We start from the raw sequence: 22,525 nt of genomic DNA, 5'->3' as shown, positions 1-22,525 counted from the left end.
CAGAGCATCTGATGCTCCGATCCGCTCCCTTGCCCTGCGCTAAATCGCGCAGGGCAAGGTCTCTTTTGTTTTCAATAACATACTGCCGGGCGGAAACTTCCGCACGGCAGTGTGTTCGGTGACGTCACCGACTCTGATGGGCGGGCTTTAGTGATGCCCTAGCCGTTTTACTGGCTAGGGCAGCGCTAAATCCCACCTATTAGTGCCGGTGACATCACCGGGGTTCCTGGCAGCCCCATGGAGAGCCCCGGTACGTTACCGGATCTAAAAAAAATGTCTTTGCCCTATGCAATTTAACGCAAGGCAAAGGAGAGCATCGGAGCATAAACTGCTCTGATGCTCATGTCAGGGGGGCTGCAGGGGTTAAAATGAAGGGATGTCCGGGTTCAGAGCTGAACCCGGACATCCCTTCATTTTCACCCCCGCAGCCCCCCTGACAGGGGTGGGCTGCAGGGGTTGGGTCTTTGACATGGCCATTCTAAAAGACAAATCTTTTTTTCAACCACTAGTTGATTTACTTAATGCTTTGGGTGATTGCATCACCCAATGTCTCTTCAGCTTGAGGTCATAGACTACTGCCCATACATCCTTCTGTAAAATGGTTTGCTACACCTTATATTTCATTGTCCCTTCAATGCTAGCAAGCCATCCATTCATTGAGGAAGCAAAGTCATGATGCTCCCTCCACCATGCTTCATGTTTGGGGTGAGGCTTTGGTGTTGGTGTGCAGTGTACTTTTCCCCCTAAACATTGCCACATTGTGGATGAAGGAGCACCTAATGACTTGTTTGACATATTCCCTTTAATGAAATTTTCTTAAGATAGGCACTTATCACTAATCTAAAAGAAAGAAGATAAGAGTCATGGCTAGGAGTCCCACAGCCAGGACCCCTACCATCCTTTGTTCCCTATTAATAAAAAGCAATTGTCAGGCATGGGTGCCGCTGTTCCATTGCCTGATGAAGATAGTCTACAACTGTAAGTGTATGTGTCTTGAGAAGAGAGGGAGTTGGGAGAGATAACTGTAGGCCAAACACATATGACCAGCTTTAGAGTCTTATGGTAGAATGCCCGACCTACTGTATATCCTTAGCTCAGTCAGCAGGGATGGACTGAAAATAAAGTGTCCCTGGAAAAAAAAAAAGAAAAGTGGCCCCATTTTGTAGGCAGATCCAAATAAACAGAAGGTGGGGAAACACAAGTAGGCAGAGTCAACAATACCATAGTGCAAAATACCATCCCAGGAGAACCAAATAACACAGTGTAGCACAATAAACTGTCCCAAAAGCTGGCCCTCTGTGGCGGCCATCAATAGCTACCATCTTCTGTCCTCCTCCTCCAGTTGTCTATGGAGCATGGGGCTTAGGAGGTGAGGTGTGGTCCACAGCAGTGGAATTCAGGAGGGCATGTGCGGTCACTGGCCGAGTACATGAGTACCTGATTCTCACAGCGTTAATTACTATTGAGAGCTCATTATGTACCCGGTCAGTGGCAGAGAGGAGGGCTTGGGTGGCCTCCTGGGGCATCGGCCAATCAGGAAATTTCCCTGTAGGGTCTATGGCCAATCCACCCCTGTCAGTCAGAGCAAACACACAGAATATCTCTACAGGAACGCACAGCGCTTCTTAAAATAACATACATTAACAGCAAATACACAAGAGGTTCTTGAATAGTCCCCTTCCATCAAATTAGCAAAAAAATAATATTACACCCTACCAAGCTGGTATCTTTCACTTGTATTAAAAATGTTGGCTTCCATGGTGGGGTAGGGAGATATACACCATCAATGTATTCAATATTAGAGTGGCAATTATGTTTATTTTTATAATTGGGGGGTTCCTGACTTTTGACTCACCCCTTTTATGCCACTCACTTCTTACATACAAAATCACCAATTACTATACTATTTCATTTTACAGACCACTTCTTTAAAGAGGACCTCTCAGCTCTCCTTATGTGCCAATTTGACAAAATGTTTGAATTCTCCATCATATAACGGTTCTGGAGCTTCTCTTCTTACAATTCTGCATTGTGCTGGTCCTTGGTTATCCCTTATGGAAATGTATGAATAAACGGGTATAATTAACGGGATGTTAACATTCCCTTAGGGAAAAGGGTGTGTCCCTACACAGCCCGAGGCTGGTACCGCTGGTAGGATTGTGTCAGAGTGTGTAAGGTCACATCCCCAACCGGTAACAGTCAGATGTCAACCAAGTCATGCGTTTCAAGTAGGAATGGCAGAGCAACAGCACAATTCATAGTTCTAAAAAAAGATGTTCCACAATTATTGTAATATAGGGAATTCAAGTATTTACTTAAACGGACATGTCAGACATGGAGAGGTGACCCATCGTCTTTAATGTACCATCTTAACAATCAATTTTCATTGTGTCTTCCTAATCACTCACTTCCTGGTCACGTACCATCCAAAGTCCCCATCGGGGCCTATCTGTCCACCTTGCGTGCCACCTGATGCCAGCTTTATGGTCATTAAGCCGCTGATGGGCCATGTCTAGTGCCTGCTGATCATTATGTATAGACCTGTTCTAAGATGGAGACGATCATGTAGAAACCTAACACACGGATCTAGATGGTACACACTTGGAGGCACACATGACTATACAGTGTCACCTACTGACTGGTGGTATATTCAGTCTGGATGAAGAATGAATTAGTATCTCCCACCCTGAGCTCCTGATACTTGTCAGGGCGCATCTAAGAAGGTATCATGCCCCGCTACGGCTGAACATTGCTATTCACTGCACATACAGATACACAAGGCGACTATTTGCATGCATTGTATTTGCTGCTCGGCGACTTGTAGACACACACGACCTGTAGCTACACCGGACACAGACGTAATATTGTTCTGCACCCATAGCGCTCTGCACATCCTCCGGTATGCAATCAGACTGACAGGTCTCTGCAGTGCTCTGCAGGCCCCTCTTTTAGTCACAGAGCTATTTGCTTCACTTCATGCAGAGCCCTGTGAGAAAGCAAGGTGCATTGTCTATGTGCAACATTTAACTATTTCCTTTCCTTTCCAGGATTGGCTCATTAATATAACGCTTCTATCCCCAGGACGTGCTGCCAAGGCTGTCACGCTCTGTCTCTTTCTCCCTCTGCCTGTCTCTCTCACTCTTAGCAGTTTTCATTCTGTCGCTCCTGACTTGTTCTGCCTCCAATCGGCTGTCTCTGCCTTTCTTGTCTGTCCCTTTAAACATAAAATGTGTCTCATTTATTGACCTAAATGATATTTTTGTTTGGTTTTCTTTCCGAGTCAGATTATTGCTCTGTCTCTCTCTTTCTCTGTCTCTCTCTCTCTCTCTGCTTGTGTTCATCTCTCAAAATATTCCTCTGCCCTGGAGTTATCAGATGGTGGTAAGGTTTAGCACTCCATAATTCTTATTTCCATGGGTGTGAGATAAGGACTGCAAAACCTTAGCACCTTTTGCTAAATCTTGGCTTATTTTACATTCTCTGTCTGTTTTCTAACTTTGCTTATCTGTAAATATTAACTTTTACGTTCCAGATTCCTTGAGTGTGTCTCCCCTGAATCTGCCCAAGTCATAAATCCCCTCCCCTGGTTCTTCACTCTCATGCTATGACCTCCTCTACTCCATCGACCAATTCTCCCTTTCTTCGTTTACAGAGCCCCCGGGGAACCATGGACATGTTTTCTTACCGCCACATTTCAACCCTCATGTCAAGTCCTTTCTTCCCACAATTTTTTTTCCCTCCACCTCTCCTCCTTCCATTCCCTCCCTACGCAATACATTACCAACACCCTGAAGACTTCTCACCACCTTCATACTTGTAATGGATTTCGTTGTCCTTAAAAAACGTCACTTTTGTTTTTTTCCCTTTGCGATCCATATGACTTCCACAGTCTTCCTCACTTTTCGCTTCAACATGTTGTTTTTCCACATTGCATGTTCTTTTCATTACCCCTTTTATGTCTTTGCAGGACCTTTTAGAGAAACCTAATGTCCTCCATCACCTACCTGTCCCTCTCACGCATTCTGTCATGTTCACTGAATTCCCAGTCCATTCCACCCTAAATTTCCATCCAACCCATCCTTCCCAACCCTATTGTTCCCCAAATCCCCTGCATCTCTAATCACCTTTCTCTTTACAGGGCCCTCTACTGGGAACCCAAGACCCCCATTCCCCTCCCCTACATCACACATTGGGTATACGGTTCTGAGTTTGTCTTGTCTGGTTGGGTTTCTGGGTGGAGGGAGGGTTGGAGACATGGTACCTTAAGTGGTGGGGATGAAGGGTTTGCTAATGACACTCATGAATATCTTTCTCTCCTTTTTCCTATCCTCTTTTTCATTTGATATTTTTCTCTCTCTTTCTTTTCTGATGCGTGAATAGAAGTGGAGCAAAAAGGTAATTTTCATTGGTCCCTTCCTGTTACCCTCACGGTGACTCGTTAATTCCGCCCATAATTAATGTTGGAATCCTAATTTCTCCTTTTCTCTCCACCCCTCTTCCTGTGCCCCCTTTTCCCCTTGCTGACCCCATTACCCTCTAATCCCTTTCGCTTTTTAAGGATTACAAGAGCTGGAGTTTATTTGAACCAGTAGAAAATCCTCCAAATTCCCTACAACATAGAGAGAGCGAGAGGATTTAGCCTTGTAAAGGGTTAGGGTTATATGTTTGGATTAGAGATCAGATGGTATTTTAGGAACTCTATAGGGTAGTCACACATTTTTCAGCGCTAAATGAGATTACATTGGAGATGTGTTTCACCGACAGAAAAAAATAAAGTGAATACAGAATTTCATGACGAGAAGTCATTAAAAGAGTAAGAATATTTTAAGCCATGGTTTCTAACAGGAGAAGGCTTGTCAAGTTTGCAAAAGGTAGAAAGGGCAGCCATTTTAAGATGTCTCTCAGAGAGGAAGTTCACTGGCGCATCGTTTGTGGAGACATAATAAGACCGGTGATAGGGAAAGGGTTAGTGAAGTGGTGACCGGCTTCGTAGGGAACGGTTTAGCTGTAGTTAGCAGGATCGTGGCAGATAAGGGTTTAGTGGTGAAATACTCTGCAACCTCCAGCTTCCCTTCATTCCTCACACCCTTCCTCTTATTCCGTCATGTTTCCATAGCAACCTCCAGAAACCTAGCCTACCTCAATTATTCCCCTCAGCTTTTCCCTACTTTTTCACTCTCTTCCCTCCACTCCTCTCTCTCCCACTCTCTATGTCACTTTCCCTCTTAATTTAATTAAATACCATTTATTTTCCTTTATTTCTGTTCTGCCCTCCTCACCCTTTTTTTCTTTAATTTTTAAAAGGAAGGGAACTCCTTCTCCCTTGCAGCATTTGTACTTCTGTCAGGGAAAGCATTAAAGGCAGCTCTGCGGCAACACCTTATGTGAAATGTACTTGACGGCTGTGCTTGCCGCAGGAGGGGCATACGGGGTCCACATCCATGAACAGGCAGACATATGTGTCTGGTATACACGCACAGATACGCAGAGTACATTGTCATAGGGTCTGGCTGCTCCCCGAGGATTTGGGAAAATGTTCAGAGATCAGGATACGGGGGGATGGATTGTGGTGTTCGCTGATAACATACCGCACCCCCGTGGTGATGATTAACCTCTCATCTCTCTGCTCTGTGCCACACTCTGATTACTAACGCCATTAATCTGGTCTCTCCTTCCGCCTGTGCACAGACCTGTCTATTGATACAGTAAAAACCGACGGCGGGAGCTTTCTCTGTGGGTGGAATTAAGAGCTGAGCTGAAATTTCTGCTATTTCTGTACCTATCCTTTCCATATAGCGCCTAACATTGATTTTTTTACTTCATTAGTTTGGTCAGTTTTACTTTTATGTTGCCCTGTTGATCCATCTACATGATCTATATAACCCCTTCTGATTATCTATTTTTAGAATTAAAACTCTTCATCTGATTCCTGTTATAAAATATACCACTTCTTTCTGTTACTCCATATAACGTCTTTCTATATCCCCTCCGATTACTCCATATATCCTGTCTCATATCTCCTTCTTTTACTCCATATAACCTCTCCTACATCCCCTCCTATTACTCCATATAACCTCTCCCTATATCTCTTCCTATTATTCCATATAACGTCTCTCTATATCTCCTCCTATTACTCCATATAACCTCTCCCTATATCTCCTTTTATTACTTCTTTTATCTCCTCCTATTAATAGACATAACCTGTCCATATATCTCCTCTTATTACTGCATATAACCTCTGCTTTATCTCCTTCTATTAGTCCATATATCCTCTCCCTATATCTCCTCATATTACTCCATATATCCTCTCTTATATCTCCTTCTATTACTCCATATAAACTCTCCTATATCTACTCCTATTACTCTATATATCCTCTCCTATATCCCCCCTATTAAACCATATTACCTGCACCTATATCGCCTCCTATTACTCAATATAACATATCCCTATATCTCCTCCTATTACTTTATATAACCTCTCCTATATCTCCTCCTATTACTAAATATATCCTCTCCTATTATACCATATCAGCTCTCCCTACATCTCTTCCTATAACTCCATATAACCTCTCCAATATTTTCTCCTATTACTCCATATAACCTCTCTCTATATCTGCAACTATTTCTCCATATAACATCTCTGTATATCTCCTATTACTCCATATAACCTGTCCTATAGCTCCCCCTATTACATCGCATATAATCTCTCCCTATATCATTTCCGATTACTCCATATAACCTCTCCCTATATCTCCTCCTATTACATCATATAACATCTCCTATATCTCCTCCTATTACTCCTTATAACCTCACCCTATATCTCCTTCTTTTATTCCATATAACCTATCCCTATATCTTCTTATGTTATTACATATAACCTCTCCTTTATTTCCTTCTATTTCTCCATATAACCTCTCCTATATCTCCTATTACTCCATATAACCTCATCCTATATATCTTCATATTACTCCATGTATCTACTCCTATATCTCATCCTATTACTCCATATATCCTCTTTCTACTGTATATCTCCTCCTCTTACTACATATAACCTCTCCTTTATCTCCTATTATGCTACATAACCTCTATTATATCTCCTACTATTACTCCATATAACCTCACCCTATATCTCATCATATTACTCCATATATCCTCTGCCATATCTTCCCCTATTACGTTATATAACCTCTCTATTACTCTATATATCCTATACTATATGCCCCCCTATTACTCCATATAACCGCTCCTATATCGCCTCCTATTACTCCAAATAACCTCCCCCTATTTTGCCATTTATTTTCTCCTATATCTCCTCCTATTACTCTATATATCCTTTCCCTATATCTCCGCCTATTACTACATATAACCTCTCCTTTATCTCCTTCTATTACTACATATAACCTATCCTATATCTCCTCCTATTACTTCATATAATATCATCCTATATCTCCTCCCATTATTCCATATATCCTCTACTATATCTCTCCCTATTACTACATATAACCTCTCACATATCACCTCTTGTAACTCCATGTAACCTCTCTATATATCGCCTCCAATTACTCCATATAACATATCATATATCTCCCTCTATTACTTCATATAACCGCCCCCTATATCTCCTCCTATTATTCCATATAACCTCTCCTATATCTCCTCCTATTATTCAATATATCCTCTTCTATATATCCTCCTATTATTCCATATAACCTCTCCCTATACCTCCTACTGCTATATATAACCTCTCCTTTATCTCCTTCTATTACTCCACATAACCTCTGCTATATCTCCCCTATTACGCCATATAACCGCTTCTATATCTCATCCTATTACTCCATATATCCTCTCCTATATCTCCCCCTATTACTCCATATAACCTCTCCTTTATCTTCTTCTATTACTCCATATAACCTCTACTATATCTCCTCCTATTGGTCTATATAACCTCACCCTATATCTCCTCCTGTTACTCCATATAGCCTCTCCTATATCTCCCTGTTACTCCGTAAAACCTCTCCCTATATATCCTCCTATTATTCCATATAATGTCACCTATATCTCCTCCTATTACTCTATATAACCTCTCGCTATATCTCCTCCTGTTACTCCATATATCCTCTCTTTTATCTCCTTCTCTTATTCTATAAAACCTCTCCGTTATCTCCTCCTATTATTCCATTTAACCTCCTCTATATCTCCTCCTAATCCTCCATATAACATATCCCTATATCTCCACCTATTACTCCATATAACCCCACCTATTACTCAATATAATCTCCTCTATAGTTATTCCTATTACTCCATATTAACTCTCTTGTATCTCCTTCTATTAATCTATATAAGCTCTACTTATATCCCCTCCTATAAGTCCATATAATCCCTATATATCTCTACCTTTCCTATATGTTCTCCTATTGCTCCATATAACATCTCTCCTATATCTCCTCCTATTACTCCATATAATTTCTCTCCTATATCTCCTCCTGTTACTCCATATAACATCTACTAATATTTCCTCTTTTTACTCTAGATAACCTCTCCTATATATTATTCTATTACTCCATATAACTTCTCTCCTATATCACCTATTACTCCATATAACCTCTCCTATAGCTCCTTCTATTACTCCTTATAACCTCTCATATATCTCCTCTTATTACTCTGTATAACCTATCCCTATATATCATTCTATTACTCCAAATAACCTGTCTCATATCTCGTCATATTACTCAATGTAACCTCTCCTTATATCTCCTCCTATTACTCCATATAACATCTCCCTATATATCCCCATATTACTCCATATAACCTCTCCATATATCTTCTCCTATTAATCCATATAACTTCTCCACATATCTCCTTCTATTACTTCATATAACCTCTTCCAATATCTCCCTGTTACTCAATCTAAACTGTTCCTATGTCTCCTTCTATTACTTTATATAAACTTGCCCTATATCTCCTCCTATTACTCCATATGTATATCCTTTCCCTGTATCTCCTACTATTACTCCATATATCCTCCCCCTATATCTCCTTTTATTACTCCATATAACATCGCCCTATATGTCCTCCTATCACTCTATATATCATCTCTCTATATATCCTTCTATAACTCCATATAACCTGTCCTATGTCTCCTTATATTACTAGATATAAACTATCCTATATCTCACCCTATTACTCTATATAACCTGTCCTATATCTCCCCCTATTACTTAATATACCCTCTCACTATATCTTCTCCTAATACTTAATATAATCTTTCTATATATCTACTCCCACTACTCCATAGAACCTGTCCTATGTCTCCTTATATTACTAGATATAAACTCTTCTATATCTCACCCTATTACTCCATATAACCTGCCCTATATCTCATATTACTCCATATTATGTGTCCCTATATCTCCTCCTATTACTCATATAACCTATCCTATATCTCCTATTATTACTCAATATTTGGTCTCCCTATATGTCCTCTCATTACTCCATATAATCTCTCTTATATCGCCTCCTATTACTCTATATAACCTCTCCTATATCTCCTCCTATTACTCCATCTAACCCCTCCCTATATCTCCTCCTATTACTTTATATACAGTACTCTCTACTTACATCTCCTTCTATTACTCCATATAACCTTTCTTTATATCTCCTTCTTTTACTCCATATGACCTATCCCTATATCTCCTCTTTTTCCTCCATATTACCTCTTCCTACATTTCCTCCAATTACTTATTGCTCCATATACCCTATCCTATATTTCCTCCTATTACTACATACAGCCTCTCCCTACAGATCCTGCTATTACTCAATATACCCTCTCATATATATCTTCCTATTAGTCCACATAACCTCTCCTTATATCTCCTCCTATTAGTAACATAGTACATAAGGCCGAAAAAAGACATTTGTCAATCCAGTTCGGCCTGTCATCCTGCAAGTTGATCCAGAGTAAGGCAAAAAAAAAAACTGTGAGGTAGAAGCCAATTTTCCCCACTTTAGGGGAATAAAAAATTCCTTCCCGACTCCAATCAGGCAATCAGAATAACTCCCTGGATCAACGACCCCTCTCTAGTAGCTATAACCTGTAATATTATTACACTCCAGAAATACATCCAGGCCCCTCTTGAATTCCTTTATTGTACTCACCATCACCACCTCCTCAGGCAGAGAGTTCCATAGTCTCACTGCTCTTACCGTAAAGAATCCTCTTCTATGTTTGTGTACAAACCTTCTTTCCTCCAGACGCAGAGGATGTCCCCTCGTCACAGTCCTGGGGATAAATAGATGATGGAAGAGATCTCTGTACTGACCCCTGATAGATTTATACATAGTAATTACATCTCCCCTCAGTCGTCTTTTTTTCTAAAGTGAATAACCGTAATGTTGGTAATCTTTCAGGGTACTGTAGTTGCCCCATTCCAGTTATTACTTTAGTTGCCCTCCTCTGGACCCTCTCCAGCTCTGCTATGTCTGCCTTGTTCACAGGAGCTCAGAACTGTACACAGTACTCCATGTGTGGTCTGACTAGCGATTTGTAAAGTGGTAGGACTATGTTCTTATCACGGGCATCTATGCCCCTTTTGATGCAACCCTTTATCCTATTGGCCTTGGCAGCAGCTGCCTGACACTGTTTTTTGCAGCTTAGTTTGCTGTTTATTAAAACTCCTAGGTCCTTTTCCATGTCAGTGTTACCGAGTGTTTTACCATTTAGTATGTACGGGTGACTTGCATTATTCCTTCCCATGTGCATAACCTTACATTTGTCAGTGTTAAACCTCATCTGCCACTTATCTGCCCAAGCCTCCAATCTATCCAGATCCCTCTGTAGTAGTATTATTCTATATAACCTCTATTTACTGTATATTTCTTATTATTTCATATAACTTTTACTACAGGTGAAACTATAAAAATTAGAATATTGCGCAAAGTTCATTTATTTCAGTAATGCAACTCAAACTAACATATGAGATAGACTCATTACATGGAAAGCGAGCTATTTCAAGCCTTTATTTAATATAATTTGGATGATTATGGCTTACAGCTTATGAAACCCCAAAGTCTTAATCTTGAGGTACCCTTTGCCCAGGGGGTATGGAATAATTAGCTGACTAGAGTGTGACACTTTAAGCCTAGAATATTGAACCTTTTCACAAAATTCTAATTTTAAGCTGCATTAATACAATTCCTTTTAATTAGCATTACTGAAATAAATGGACTTTTGCACAATATTCAATTTTTTTGAGTTTCACCTGTATATCTCCACTTATTACTCCATATAACCTATCCCTAAATCTCCTCCTTTTACTCCATATAACCTCTCTTTATATCTCTTCATATTACTCCATATATCCTCTCCTATATCCCAATATAACTTCTCTCTATATCTCCTCCTATTACCCCAACTTCTCCCTATATCTCCACCTTTTAGTCCATATAACTTCTTCCTGTATCTCCTCAATTACTTCGTATAACCTCTCTTTATATCTCCACCTTTTACACCATATAATCTATCCTACTCTGTCTCCTCTTATTACTCCATATACATCTTCTTATATCTCCTCCTTTTACTCCATGTAACCTCTCCCTATATCGTCTCCTGTTACTCTATATAACTTCTCTATCTCCTATTACTCCATATAACCTCTCCTATATCTTCTCCTATTACTCTAAATAACCTCTCATATATCTCCTCCTATCACTCTATATACCTTCTCTTATATCTTCTCCTATTACCACATATAGACTTTCCCTATATCTTCTTCATCTAACTCCTCCCTATAACTCAACCTGTTAAGTCATATAACCCCTTTCAGTAACCCGTTACTAATCCCTACAAATGTCCCCTATGTTCCCTTTTACCCTCAATAATCCTTCCTTATATCTCCACCTATTACTTCACATGATTTTTCCGTATAATTCATCTTAATACCATATAACGTTTCCCTAGAATTCCCAAATATGAGCATAATCTTTCCCTATGAATCCAGCTTTACCAACTCATTGACCTTCTCTGTGTAGACTGTGTTCCATGTAAAAATTATTTTAGTTTAGTTCAATGTTCAGTATCTTTCTTCCTTTATGTCCCATGTTTCTCCGTTGTAATAAACATCTACCTCCCCATATAGGTGCCTCCTAAATCCCCTCTGTTTGTGTCCCTCTGTGGGGGAGGGACAAACTCCACCAATCTCTTCCCAACATCTTATGAATTGGTGACAAAGTTGTCTTTACATTATAGGCTTTTGTCACTTCTAACGACTTCCTTTGTGAGCAGGCGGATACAACACCACCGTACAACACGCACTCTGTCTGACTTCACTCTTCTCCCTACAGGTGTCTGAGATTAACTCCCTTTCTTTCTGTGCTGCTGTGTAAGCTGTCTAACTGAACTAAAACCTGTTACAAGAACACCCCTATCGGAATATTTTGCAGCCGGGTCATTCCCATTGCTATAAAAGGAACCCCAGTTACAAGGACACCCCTTTAAAAGAATGCAGTCAATACTATGCCAATAATTGGATGCCAAATTATGAGGTTTGAACACCAAAATTATGTGTGGTCAAATAAGGACAGGCAGCAAGGCTCCTTGGTGTTCTTCTAGTATGGTCCATCAAAAATAGTTACCAGAGCTTATTCACAGAGCTTGTTCACGGCTTTTGTTCAAATTGAGGATAGTCAACAAAGCTCCTTGGTTTTGTTAATGGTGTGCTCAGACTTCAAATAGGCAACAGTCCTTCTTTAAGCTTGTTAGAGCAGATTGAGATTTCATCCAACTCAAGGCAGGCAAGTAGTGTTCTTGGTTAACATAACTACGTGAAGATGTAGTAACACTATGAAGTATCTTGGTTGCCGTCTGTTGAGGCTATAACAGACAGCAAACAGACAGCAATTCTTTACAACTTCCTTCTAATTTAGTTAAACCAAAGAAGGTCAAGAAAATCCAACCGAGTAAGGATGGCAATACACACTAGATGAATTTTGGCTAAAACAGCCCACCATCTAATGTATATGGTGGTGTCCCAACTCCCACTAACAGCAGATATTACTAAAAAGAAGGACTGGACATGTTGGATTTCAACATACCAGATTCTTTTGTTCTCAATGAAGATTAGCTTCTACAAGAGGAGTCTGGAGGGGACAGAGGTGTCTGGCAGTAGTTTTTAATCCCCCATCCAAAATACATGCATGTGTATGGGGTGGTTAAGGGGAAACAGCTTTAACCAAACACCTCAATCTAAACTGTATGGCCGGCCTTACTCTTAAAATGATCAAGATTATTATAGGCAACAAACATGATGAAACTACTGGCGAGGTCAAGTGAGAATGACAAAAAATGGCCACGTGATCATATTTAAGCTTTGACCATAATGGACCTCAATCTCAAAATGACCCTCTATAAATCAATTTTAATTTCATGTAAATGATAATAGACAACTTTATTAAATGTATGTATGTTTGATTGTACATTTCCATTCATTCCCTTCCATTTGCATGCAAAGCAAATGGATTTATTATTTTGCAAAGGGAACACGTTTGAACACGCAAAATATCCAGTTCAGTCACAGCGCCTGTACAATCAGCAAATGTGCTATGAAACATACAGATTGATGGGGTGTTCTTATAACGGGAAGCTTATTTATGGGAAGGGGCATGCTGGGGCTGTGAGCTCTTTAGGGGTATGTTCTTCTAACACGAGTTCACTGATGGTATCTTTGTTGCTGCAATAAAAAAAATTACATTAAACTACAATACTAGCCCTACACTGCCCCAAAGGAGGTCTTTTAGAAGTAGTTATATCTATATGTACATAAAGTTCATCTCCATGGTCAACCTATGTCCTAGGATAGAGAGTCGCAATAGTACTTATTCGTATGAAAAGTTGGTGCTATGCTGCTATGGATGAATACTTCCATAATATGGCATCTGGTAGAGCATTGTCATCTGCTGGATCCAAGCAGAATTTGTATGGCTCCATAAGAAATCAGGGGTACATTAGAGCCCAAACAAAAGCTATGGCTTTATACAACTCAGAGGTTGTAAGTAACCTGAATACAATTGGGCACATTAGCCTTAAGGGTGGCCATAGATCTGAGACATGATTTGCTAGTGTTTTATTGTCAAATTCAGAAAGTTTTGGTGGACCAGTCAGCAACAGATTGTCTGTAGCCCACCATAACCATGAAGTTGTCTACAGATCCCACCTAAATGTCTTTGATTTGCTCACAAATATGTCCACAAAGGAGAGCAAAGTTATGGCAACTGTAAGAGTGTTTTATGCAAGAAGAAGCAACACGAAAGTTGAAGGCAAGTTATTCCCGCAGATTCAATCTTGTTAGGTTACCACAAGAGGAAAGTTAGCTTTAGCTTGCTTTCTAGGGAACAATGAAAGTTGCATGAGTATTGTACAACCAGTATTTAAGTCTTCTAACAACATAAAACGTAATTACCTCTTTCCAGGAAGTACTTTATAAATTGGGCGTGAAAATATCAGTTTTAACTTGTAGCAATTTCAATTTTAACTTGTCCTAGACTCTTGGACATGCCATGTATGGTCTGTCTGCAAGCAAGAGGTAGCCACTTAAGACTTATAAAGATTTTATTATGTGAATATTGGGTATGCCCACTGGTCAGTGCCATTTGTAAAGTAATATTACACGCTAGCTCAAAACTGCTGACCTTAGAAGTTTACAGATAGGAACAAAAAAGAATAACATTGGGGAAAGGAGAATATATACAGAAATATTACTTCTTTCCATTACAGATAACAGAAATGTTGCTTCTCTTGCAACTAGATGGACTTTTCCAAAATCCAGTTGCAGTTAGCTTTGTGATGTCACCATTTACTTGATTTCATATATGGACTAGCTTCATAATGACCTGTTTCTTATGTGGTGGGAATAATCTGCCCAGGATTGGTGGCTGGATGGTGGATTGTTTGAACTATATATAGAAAGATCCATGTAGTGTTGAGGTATACAAATCCTGCCATTATCATTATCTGTAGCCTTCAACTTCCTTTCATTCTCCTCTTTACATCTGGACATTGCCCTGTCCTTACTAACATCATCTTTTTGATGGACAGGTTACTGCTCCTCACAAGATCAACACAGTCTTTTCTGCTGCTGCAAACTTTATAAATCACTTCCAACTGATGTGTTCATTTGCATGACCTGAAAGTCTGCAGGTTATCATATCACCCTCATACTCCAAACGAAGGGTGCTCATCCTAACGTTACAGGATGAGACCTTCATATTTATGCACTGGAAAGGCCAAGTCACAATTGCATCTTGATACAACCCTAAATAGCTACCAAGTCATAGATGCATTGAGCTGTATCCTTTCTTTGATTCCTGTTCCTATGGGACATGACATCATGCGACACCGCGTGCTGTATCCCAAGGAGGAAAAAAAAAAGCTGTCAAACTCCAGTTCTCCGACCATCAGTGTAACAGAGGAACCCTGTTTATTGATTGCTACCAAGCATGTAGTCATGTATGTTATGTAACATACCAAATGGCCACTGTGACATTGTGATGTTTTTGTAATGTCACCAATGAAAGTAGGTTAAGGGTACTTTCACACTTGCGTTTTTCTTTTCCGGCATAGAGTTCCGTCACAGGGGCTCTATACCAGAAAATAACTGATCAGTTTTATCCCCATGCATTCTGAATGGAGAGCAATCCGTTCACGATGCATCAGGACGTCTTCAGTTCAGTCTTTTTGACTGATCAGGCAAAAGATAAAACCACAGCATGCTACGGTTTTATCTCCGGTCAAAAAAACTGGCTGAATGCATTTTTTTCCATAGAAATGTATTAGTGCCGGAAGCAGCATTCAAAATACCGGAATGCCGGATCTGCAGACCGAAAAAAAAAAATGCCGGATCCGTTTTGCCAGATGACACCGGAAAGACGGATCCGACATTTCAATGCATTTTTCAGACTGATCAGACATTTTTTCAGACTGATCAGGATCCTGATCAGTCTTACAAATGTCATCGGTTTGCATACGTTTTGCCAGATCCGGCAAGCAGTTCTGAACTCTGCCGGAAGTGTGAAAGTAGTATAGATATAGCATCAGACAGGCAGGTCCGTAGAAGCTAAAAATGTATTGCGAAAAATAAGATCACCTGTCACCTGCTCTGTAATGGGGTTCACCATGTTTATGTTGGGGTTCTGGTGTTCTTGGCATTGAGATAGCTAAAATATTGAAACCTTTGATGGAAAATAAAAATGTGAACAGAGCCTAAGTCAGTAGTTCAATCTAGTATAATTTTTAGTGGACAGTCAGAGGCCCAAGAAAGAGATTACCAAATTACTAGGGTTAAGCAAATGCATAAAGAAAGGAATAGAGCACACCAGTTATCAGGCCATGCTGAGGTACAGAATATAGTCACAGAACTGTCTTTAAAAGACAGCGAATAAATCCTAATTTGTGTTAAAAAGTATTATTTTTTAATATTAGCTAGAAGGAACTTTCATAAGACCACTGACCAGCAGATTAAGCTTAACCATATAGGTCAAGACATAGTGGATGTCTGCCAGTTTGAACTGATCCCAGTTAAAGTGTAACCGTCATGTTTTCATCAAAAAATCAATTTTAGCATATGTTACTGTTGCAGCAGCATTATGCATAAAGCAATCCTTAGTTTCTTCACATACCACTGTTTTCCTTGAGTTTTTCCCTTAGTTACGGCTGTTTAAATATTTACAATATGAGGACCTTTTCAAGATGGCTCCTCTGCCAGTTCTCTGAGGCCAAAACTGCTTTCCCTCACTTTCCATACACACTTGCTGTAGCCAGCAGCTCTCTGCCAGCCAATCAGATTGGATTACTGAGAGACACGCCTCCGAAGCCTAATGCAGGCATGCAGTGTGAAGGACCGCCCCTCTGTCTTCCTGTCTTCTCAGCCAGAGACAGACAAGCCATAGCAACTGTCTTTTAAGGGAGCAGTGGAAAGGGACAGGAGACATTAGTGAAAGCTGTAATTATAAGGTAATTACAGATCTTTTGACAATCATTGACAGACTAACTCAGGTATACAGGCCTAGCTCTAATAAACTAGCAAATAAAAAAATATATATGACAGTTACCCTTTAATTCTTAGTGCTGCACTCCATCCACTGATGCCTCGGCTGTGTATCAGTGGTGTCTTCTCCTCGGGTGTCCTGTTTAGCTGGGTGGTAAATTAACTTTATAATGGGGGACTAAATTGCAGGGATATGAGATTAACCTAGAAAATGGGGTGTTCTTTTAATGGGTTCCCTTATCTAAGGGGCACATTGACACAAGAGGACTTTCCTTCAAATGGGATACTTGTTTTCTGAGTTTATTTCACTTAATCAATATTTCCGTCCAACAGGACAGTGGATGCCAATTTCATTTACCCACGATGCAACTCAGCAGGTCTCTTTCTTGCGTCTCACACCTCATGGCTGTTTAATCAGCTCCCCTCTAACCCAATTAGCTTTCAGGATCCCAGCCTGAGCAGCAACAGAGATCCTCAGTGGGGGGAGGTCAACCACCAATGGTTCATGATTGGCTGTAAGGATGATATGTGACCTCAGAGATTTTTTTTTTCTTTCTCCCTCCCCTAACAGCATTGCCATGGCAATAAGCGTGTCATTTTCTGTACTGCGGGGATGGAGAAGATATAAGTCATGAGGAGGAGGAGGGGGAGAGAGAGTTGCTTATGAGATGGGGGAAAGAGACACTTCCTAAAGGGACGGAAAAAAAGTTTTCACAGCACGGTGAAGGAAATAGAGACTCCTAAGCCATGAAATAGCTCATTAGATGATCTCAGCAATGTAGGATAGTATTCAAGGAGAATGTGGTTGGGTAGAGCGATCAGGACAAAGCTTATGATAAAGGTAAGGAACTTAAAAATGTGGGAAAGTTTTGGTATTGCTGTAAGCCAGATAGGCTGAGATAGTCATATGTTGAGAGTGGGAGTTTTTAGAGATTAGGAGAGGGTCTTCTCTTCTGATTCTCTCTCTTAATCTTCTTCCCTTGTCATACCCTTCTCACTCCCCCAGACTCATCCTCCTATGATCACAGGGTTAATACAGGGGGTGCAGAGAGAATTCGCAGCTCACAACAATTTTCTTTTCTCTTTCCCATCCTGCCCCGTCTCTTTCCTTCCTTTTTTATGCTCTTTCTATTTGTCATTCATTGCTCATTCAACATCCTTATTCCACTTCTTATCATCCTACATCAATTTTTTTCATAATTGCTTTATTTTTTAACATGGTTCATTCTTCTCAATGGCTTTTTTCCTTATTTCCTATATGTACCACTTAACTGTTAATTTTTTTTTTTTGCCATTCAACCACAATTCACACACGGTTCTACTGTCATTTCCTTTCATATTTCATTTCTTCCTCCCTCTTTCCTTTCCCATTTCTTCCCTTCCTCACAGTTTTTGTCTGCCCGGGAATGTTACAAGAAATTCTAGAACCCACTTCCACCCATGAATCTGAGCACCAGTCAGGAGCATGGTGTCGAGATCCCCTTCAAGCTGGAGAGCGTCTCTATGTTATGCCATGGATCCCATATCGTACAGATACATTGACAGAGTATGCATCATGGGAGGACTATGCTGCTGGCCGACACACTACTACGTATCGTCTACCAAGTCGTGTGGATGGAACAGGCTTTGTAGTATATGATGGGGCTGCCTTTTATAACAAAGAACGTACACGTAACATTGTGAAATATGATCTTAGGACACGGATCAAGAGTGGAGAGGCCATTATAGCTACAGCAAATTATCATGATACCTCACCGTACAGATGGGGCGGTAAAACTGATATAGACTTGGCGGTGGATGAGAATGGCTTGTGGGTTATCTATGCTACAGAAGGAAACAGTGGGAGGCTGGTGGTCACCCAGCTTAATCCGTATACTCTCCGTTTTGAGGGCACATGGGACACTACATATGATAAGCGTTCAGCATCAAATGCTTTCATGGCTTGTGGGGTCCTTTACGTGTTGAAATCAGTGTATGCGGATGATGATAACGAATCAGCAGGTAACAGATTAGAGTATGCCTTCAATACTCACCGAAACAGAGAAGAACCATTAGGAACAAATGGAGCCAATGGTATGGATTTTCCCAATCCATATCAATTTGTGTCATCTGTGGACTACAACCCAAGGGATGGACAACTATATGTCTGGAACAACTACTTTCTTGTGCGCTATGCATTGAGGTTTGGCCCTCCGGATCCAGCAGAAGGTTAGTTTTTGGAAAATGGGGATAATTGTTTACATGAAGTGGGGAACACTGCATGTTATTGAAAGAACATGAGAGGTCTGCATGATATCCACAATTATCAGTATACAATATTGTAAATATACCATATTATCTGATAGTAGCTACTAAAAAAGTTGATTAAAGGTCTAGAAGGGTCCTGAGACTTTACTTACAGGTAAGATCCTTTTTTGTTAGAACCTGAATCTGAACCAAGAGGCATCACTATAGTGTGACCTGATGGGATGTCTTTACTAGGAAATTAAAACCATTTCTTCCAGTGTATTGTGTCAATTGCAGGGAAATATTATCGCAGCTAAAAAGAGGAATTGGAATGGAAAGGTCTTAGTAATTCAGAATTCTGAGAACCTTTTGTTTCATCACAGTTGGAATAAGGTATAACAGAGTGGTCAAAAGATATATGTAAAAAATAGACAAAAGAAAAAAGTACAGAGACATTAAACGATTGATGAAGTTCATGGACATTCCCAGTAGAAAAGAAGCTACAAAGGCAAAAAGGGTCATCTATGACGGCAAGAGTCATTTTCAATCCTAGCATGATACTTGATAGCTGCTGCGCTGTATATAGCTTCGCTTCACAAGTTGAGGTCTTTACAAAGTAGATGATGTGCACATTTAAAGATAAACTTCCCTGAAAACCGTAAAAGGTCTGACTCCAGTTAAGCATAATACCTCACTCCCCCTCCATAACATATTAACTGGACTGCAAAAACATTCGAGAGAGGTGTTTAGTAAGGTTTTCACACTGTAAAGCTCTATTACCTGTCCTTGTGTCTATAGAATTCAAATGTAGTGGTCACCAGTGATTTTCCTGACTAAAAATGAAAGCAGATCTGAGGGTTAAAAGATGAAAAAAAAATTACACTGAAGAGCCATTATTTACAGTGAGGAACAGAAGTATTTGAACACCCTGCGATTTTGCAAGTTCTCCCACTTAGAAATCATGGAGGGGTCTGAAATTCACATTGTAGGTGCATTCCCACTCTGAGAGACAGAATAAAAAAATAAAATAAAAATATGATTTTTAAAGAATTTATTTGTCTTGCACTGCTGAACATAAGTATTGGAATGCCTGAGAAAATCTGTGTTAATATTTGGTACAATAGCCTTTGTTTGCAATTACAGAGGTCAAACGTTTCCTGTAGTTCTTGACCAGGTTTGCACACACTACAACAGGGATTTTGGCCTACTCCCCACACAATTCTGTTCTAGATCTGTCAGGTTTTGGTTCTGTCGCTGAGCAACACAGAGTTTCATCTCGCTCCAAAGATGTTTTTATTGGATTTAGGTCTAAAGACTGGCTAGGCCACTCCAGTACCTTGATATGCTTCTTACGGAGCCACTCCTTGGTTATCCTGGCTGTGTGCTTCGGGTCGTTGTCATGTTGGAAGACCCAGCCACGACCCATCTTCAATGCTCCGACTGAGGGAAGGAGATTGTTGCTCAAAATCTCACAATAAATGGCCCAATTCATCCTCTCCTTAATACAGTGCAGGCGCCCTGTCCCCTTCACAGAAGGGATGGTGTTCTTGGGATGCAACTCATCCTTCTTTTTCCTCCAAACATGACGAGTGAAGTTTAGACCAAAAAGTTCTACTTTCTCCCATGCCTTCTCTGGATCATCCAAATGGTCATTGGCAAAATTCAGACGGGCCTGGACATGTGATGACTTGAGTAGGGGAACCTTCCGTGCAATGCATGATTTGAAACCATGACGGCGTAGTGTTTTACCGACAGTGATCTTTTGAAACTGTGGTCCCAGTTCTCTTCATGTCATTGACCAGCTCCTCCCTTGTAGTTCTGGGCTGATTCCTCACCTTTCTTATCATCAGTGATACCCCACGAGGTGAGATCTTCTATGGAGCCCCAATCCGAGGGAGACTGACAGTCGTCTTTAGCCTCTTCCATTTTCTAACAATTACTCCCAACAGTTGATCTATTTTCACCAAGCTGCTTGGCAATTGCCCCATAGCCCTTTCCAGCCTTGTGGATGTCCACAATATTGTTTCTGGTGTCTTTTGACAGCTCTTTGTTCTTGCCCATGGTAGTAGTTGGCATCTGACTGACTGTGGGGTGGACAGGTGTCTTTAAAGAGCTCAGACAGGTGCTACTAAGTTAGATTAATAAGTGGAGTAGAGGTGGACTTTTTAAAGGCACAGTAACAGGTCTTTGAGAGCTAGAATTCTTGCTCTTTCTCAGGTGTTGAAATACTTATGTTCAGCAGTGCAAGACAAATAAATTCTTTAAAAAAAATTCTGTCTCTCGGAGTGGGAATGCACCTACAATGTGAATTTCAGACCCCTCCATGATTTCTAAGTGGGAGAACTTGCAAAATCGCTGGGTGTTCAAATACTTCTGTTCCTCACTGTAGATAATTAGTGAAATAAATTCACCGGTGACCACCTTGTTCCCTGCACATCTATTCTGTAGGCACAGAACTCTCCAAAATAACTCCAGTATGGGAATCCAACCAAATACATTAAAAACTCTTTGAGACAACCAACCAAAATTGCCTCTCATAGGCCAGTATGGAACTACAATCTTTCACAAGAAATCTGGTCTGGATAAAGGGGTGTACTTCTCAAAAAGGTGATCTTTTTGCGGAATCCAGAAAAAAAAGGGTCTCAAGAATTCAAAAATAGGTTAAAGGGGAAATCCTTTTTTTTTTTTATCTCAACTTGCCCACAGTGGTGAGTCTTACAAGAATTGAATTACAATGATTTTTTTTTTTTTTACCTTACAGGGCGAGCGCTGTTCTCCCTGGTCTAATTATGTTGGGGTCACTTTTAGGATCACATGCCGTACCACGGGCACATGATCTTGGCCCAGTTTTGACCCACAATGTATGGCGGTTGCATCTGCACAGTCAAGCAGCCTTGAGCGCTGTGAGCTGTCTGTGCCCAAGGCTGCCTGATGGCACAGGTGCAACCCACAAACATTGTGAGTTGAAACCAGGCTAGAAAGTGGTCGCAACATACTTAGGACCACCTGGTAAGGTAAAAAAAAAATACGTTTTTTTTTTTCCGTTCGGCATCTAAGGCAAAAATTCAGTAGTAGTGTTATTTTTCCATATCATTTATCAGAATAAGCAACTTCTTGGAAGCCTTGCATATGTAGCTGTCCATTGATCTCACCAATGTTGTCCTTAGACTTGACCAATATTTACATTAATGACATTTCACCCCTTATTGTAGTGGAGGTTCCAACTAGGGCTACTGTATCGAAGAATGACCTTCAGTAAAGAA

General features: G+C 40.4%; 1 protein-coding gene across 8 annotated transcripts in view; it reads left to right on the top strand.

Moving 5' to 3' along the window:
• Nucleotides 1–22,525, top strand: part of ADGRL1 (adhesion G protein-coupled receptor L1) — a 356,531-nt gene that overhangs the window by 285,843 nt on the left and 48,163 nt on the right. For 5 of the 8 annotated variants that reach the window (XM_044279114.1, XM_044279111.1, XM_044279108.1 and 2 more), the window contains 2 exons: nt 4,381–4,395; nt 18,426–19,244. The exons of 1 other annotated variant lie outside the window; for it this stretch is intronic. In XM_044279114.1, the coding sequence (XP_044135049.1) occupies nt 4,381–4,395; nt 18,426–19,244 (834 nt within the window). The remainder of the gene's footprint in view (nt 1–4,380; nt 4,396–18,425; nt 19,245–22,525) is intronic. 2 more of the 8 variants (XM_044279116.1, XM_044279110.1) reach the window with 1 other exon arrangement.

This window comes from Bufo gargarizans, chromosome 2, assembly GCF_014858855.1.
Source record: "Bufo gargarizans isolate SCDJY-AF-19 chromosome 2, ASM1485885v1, whole genome shotgun sequence".
NCBI classification, from domain to species: domain Eukaryota; kingdom Metazoa; phylum Chordata; class Amphibia; order Anura; family Bufonidae; genus Bufo; species Bufo gargarizans.
This window is presented reverse-complemented; position numbering and strand designations above follow the sequence as displayed.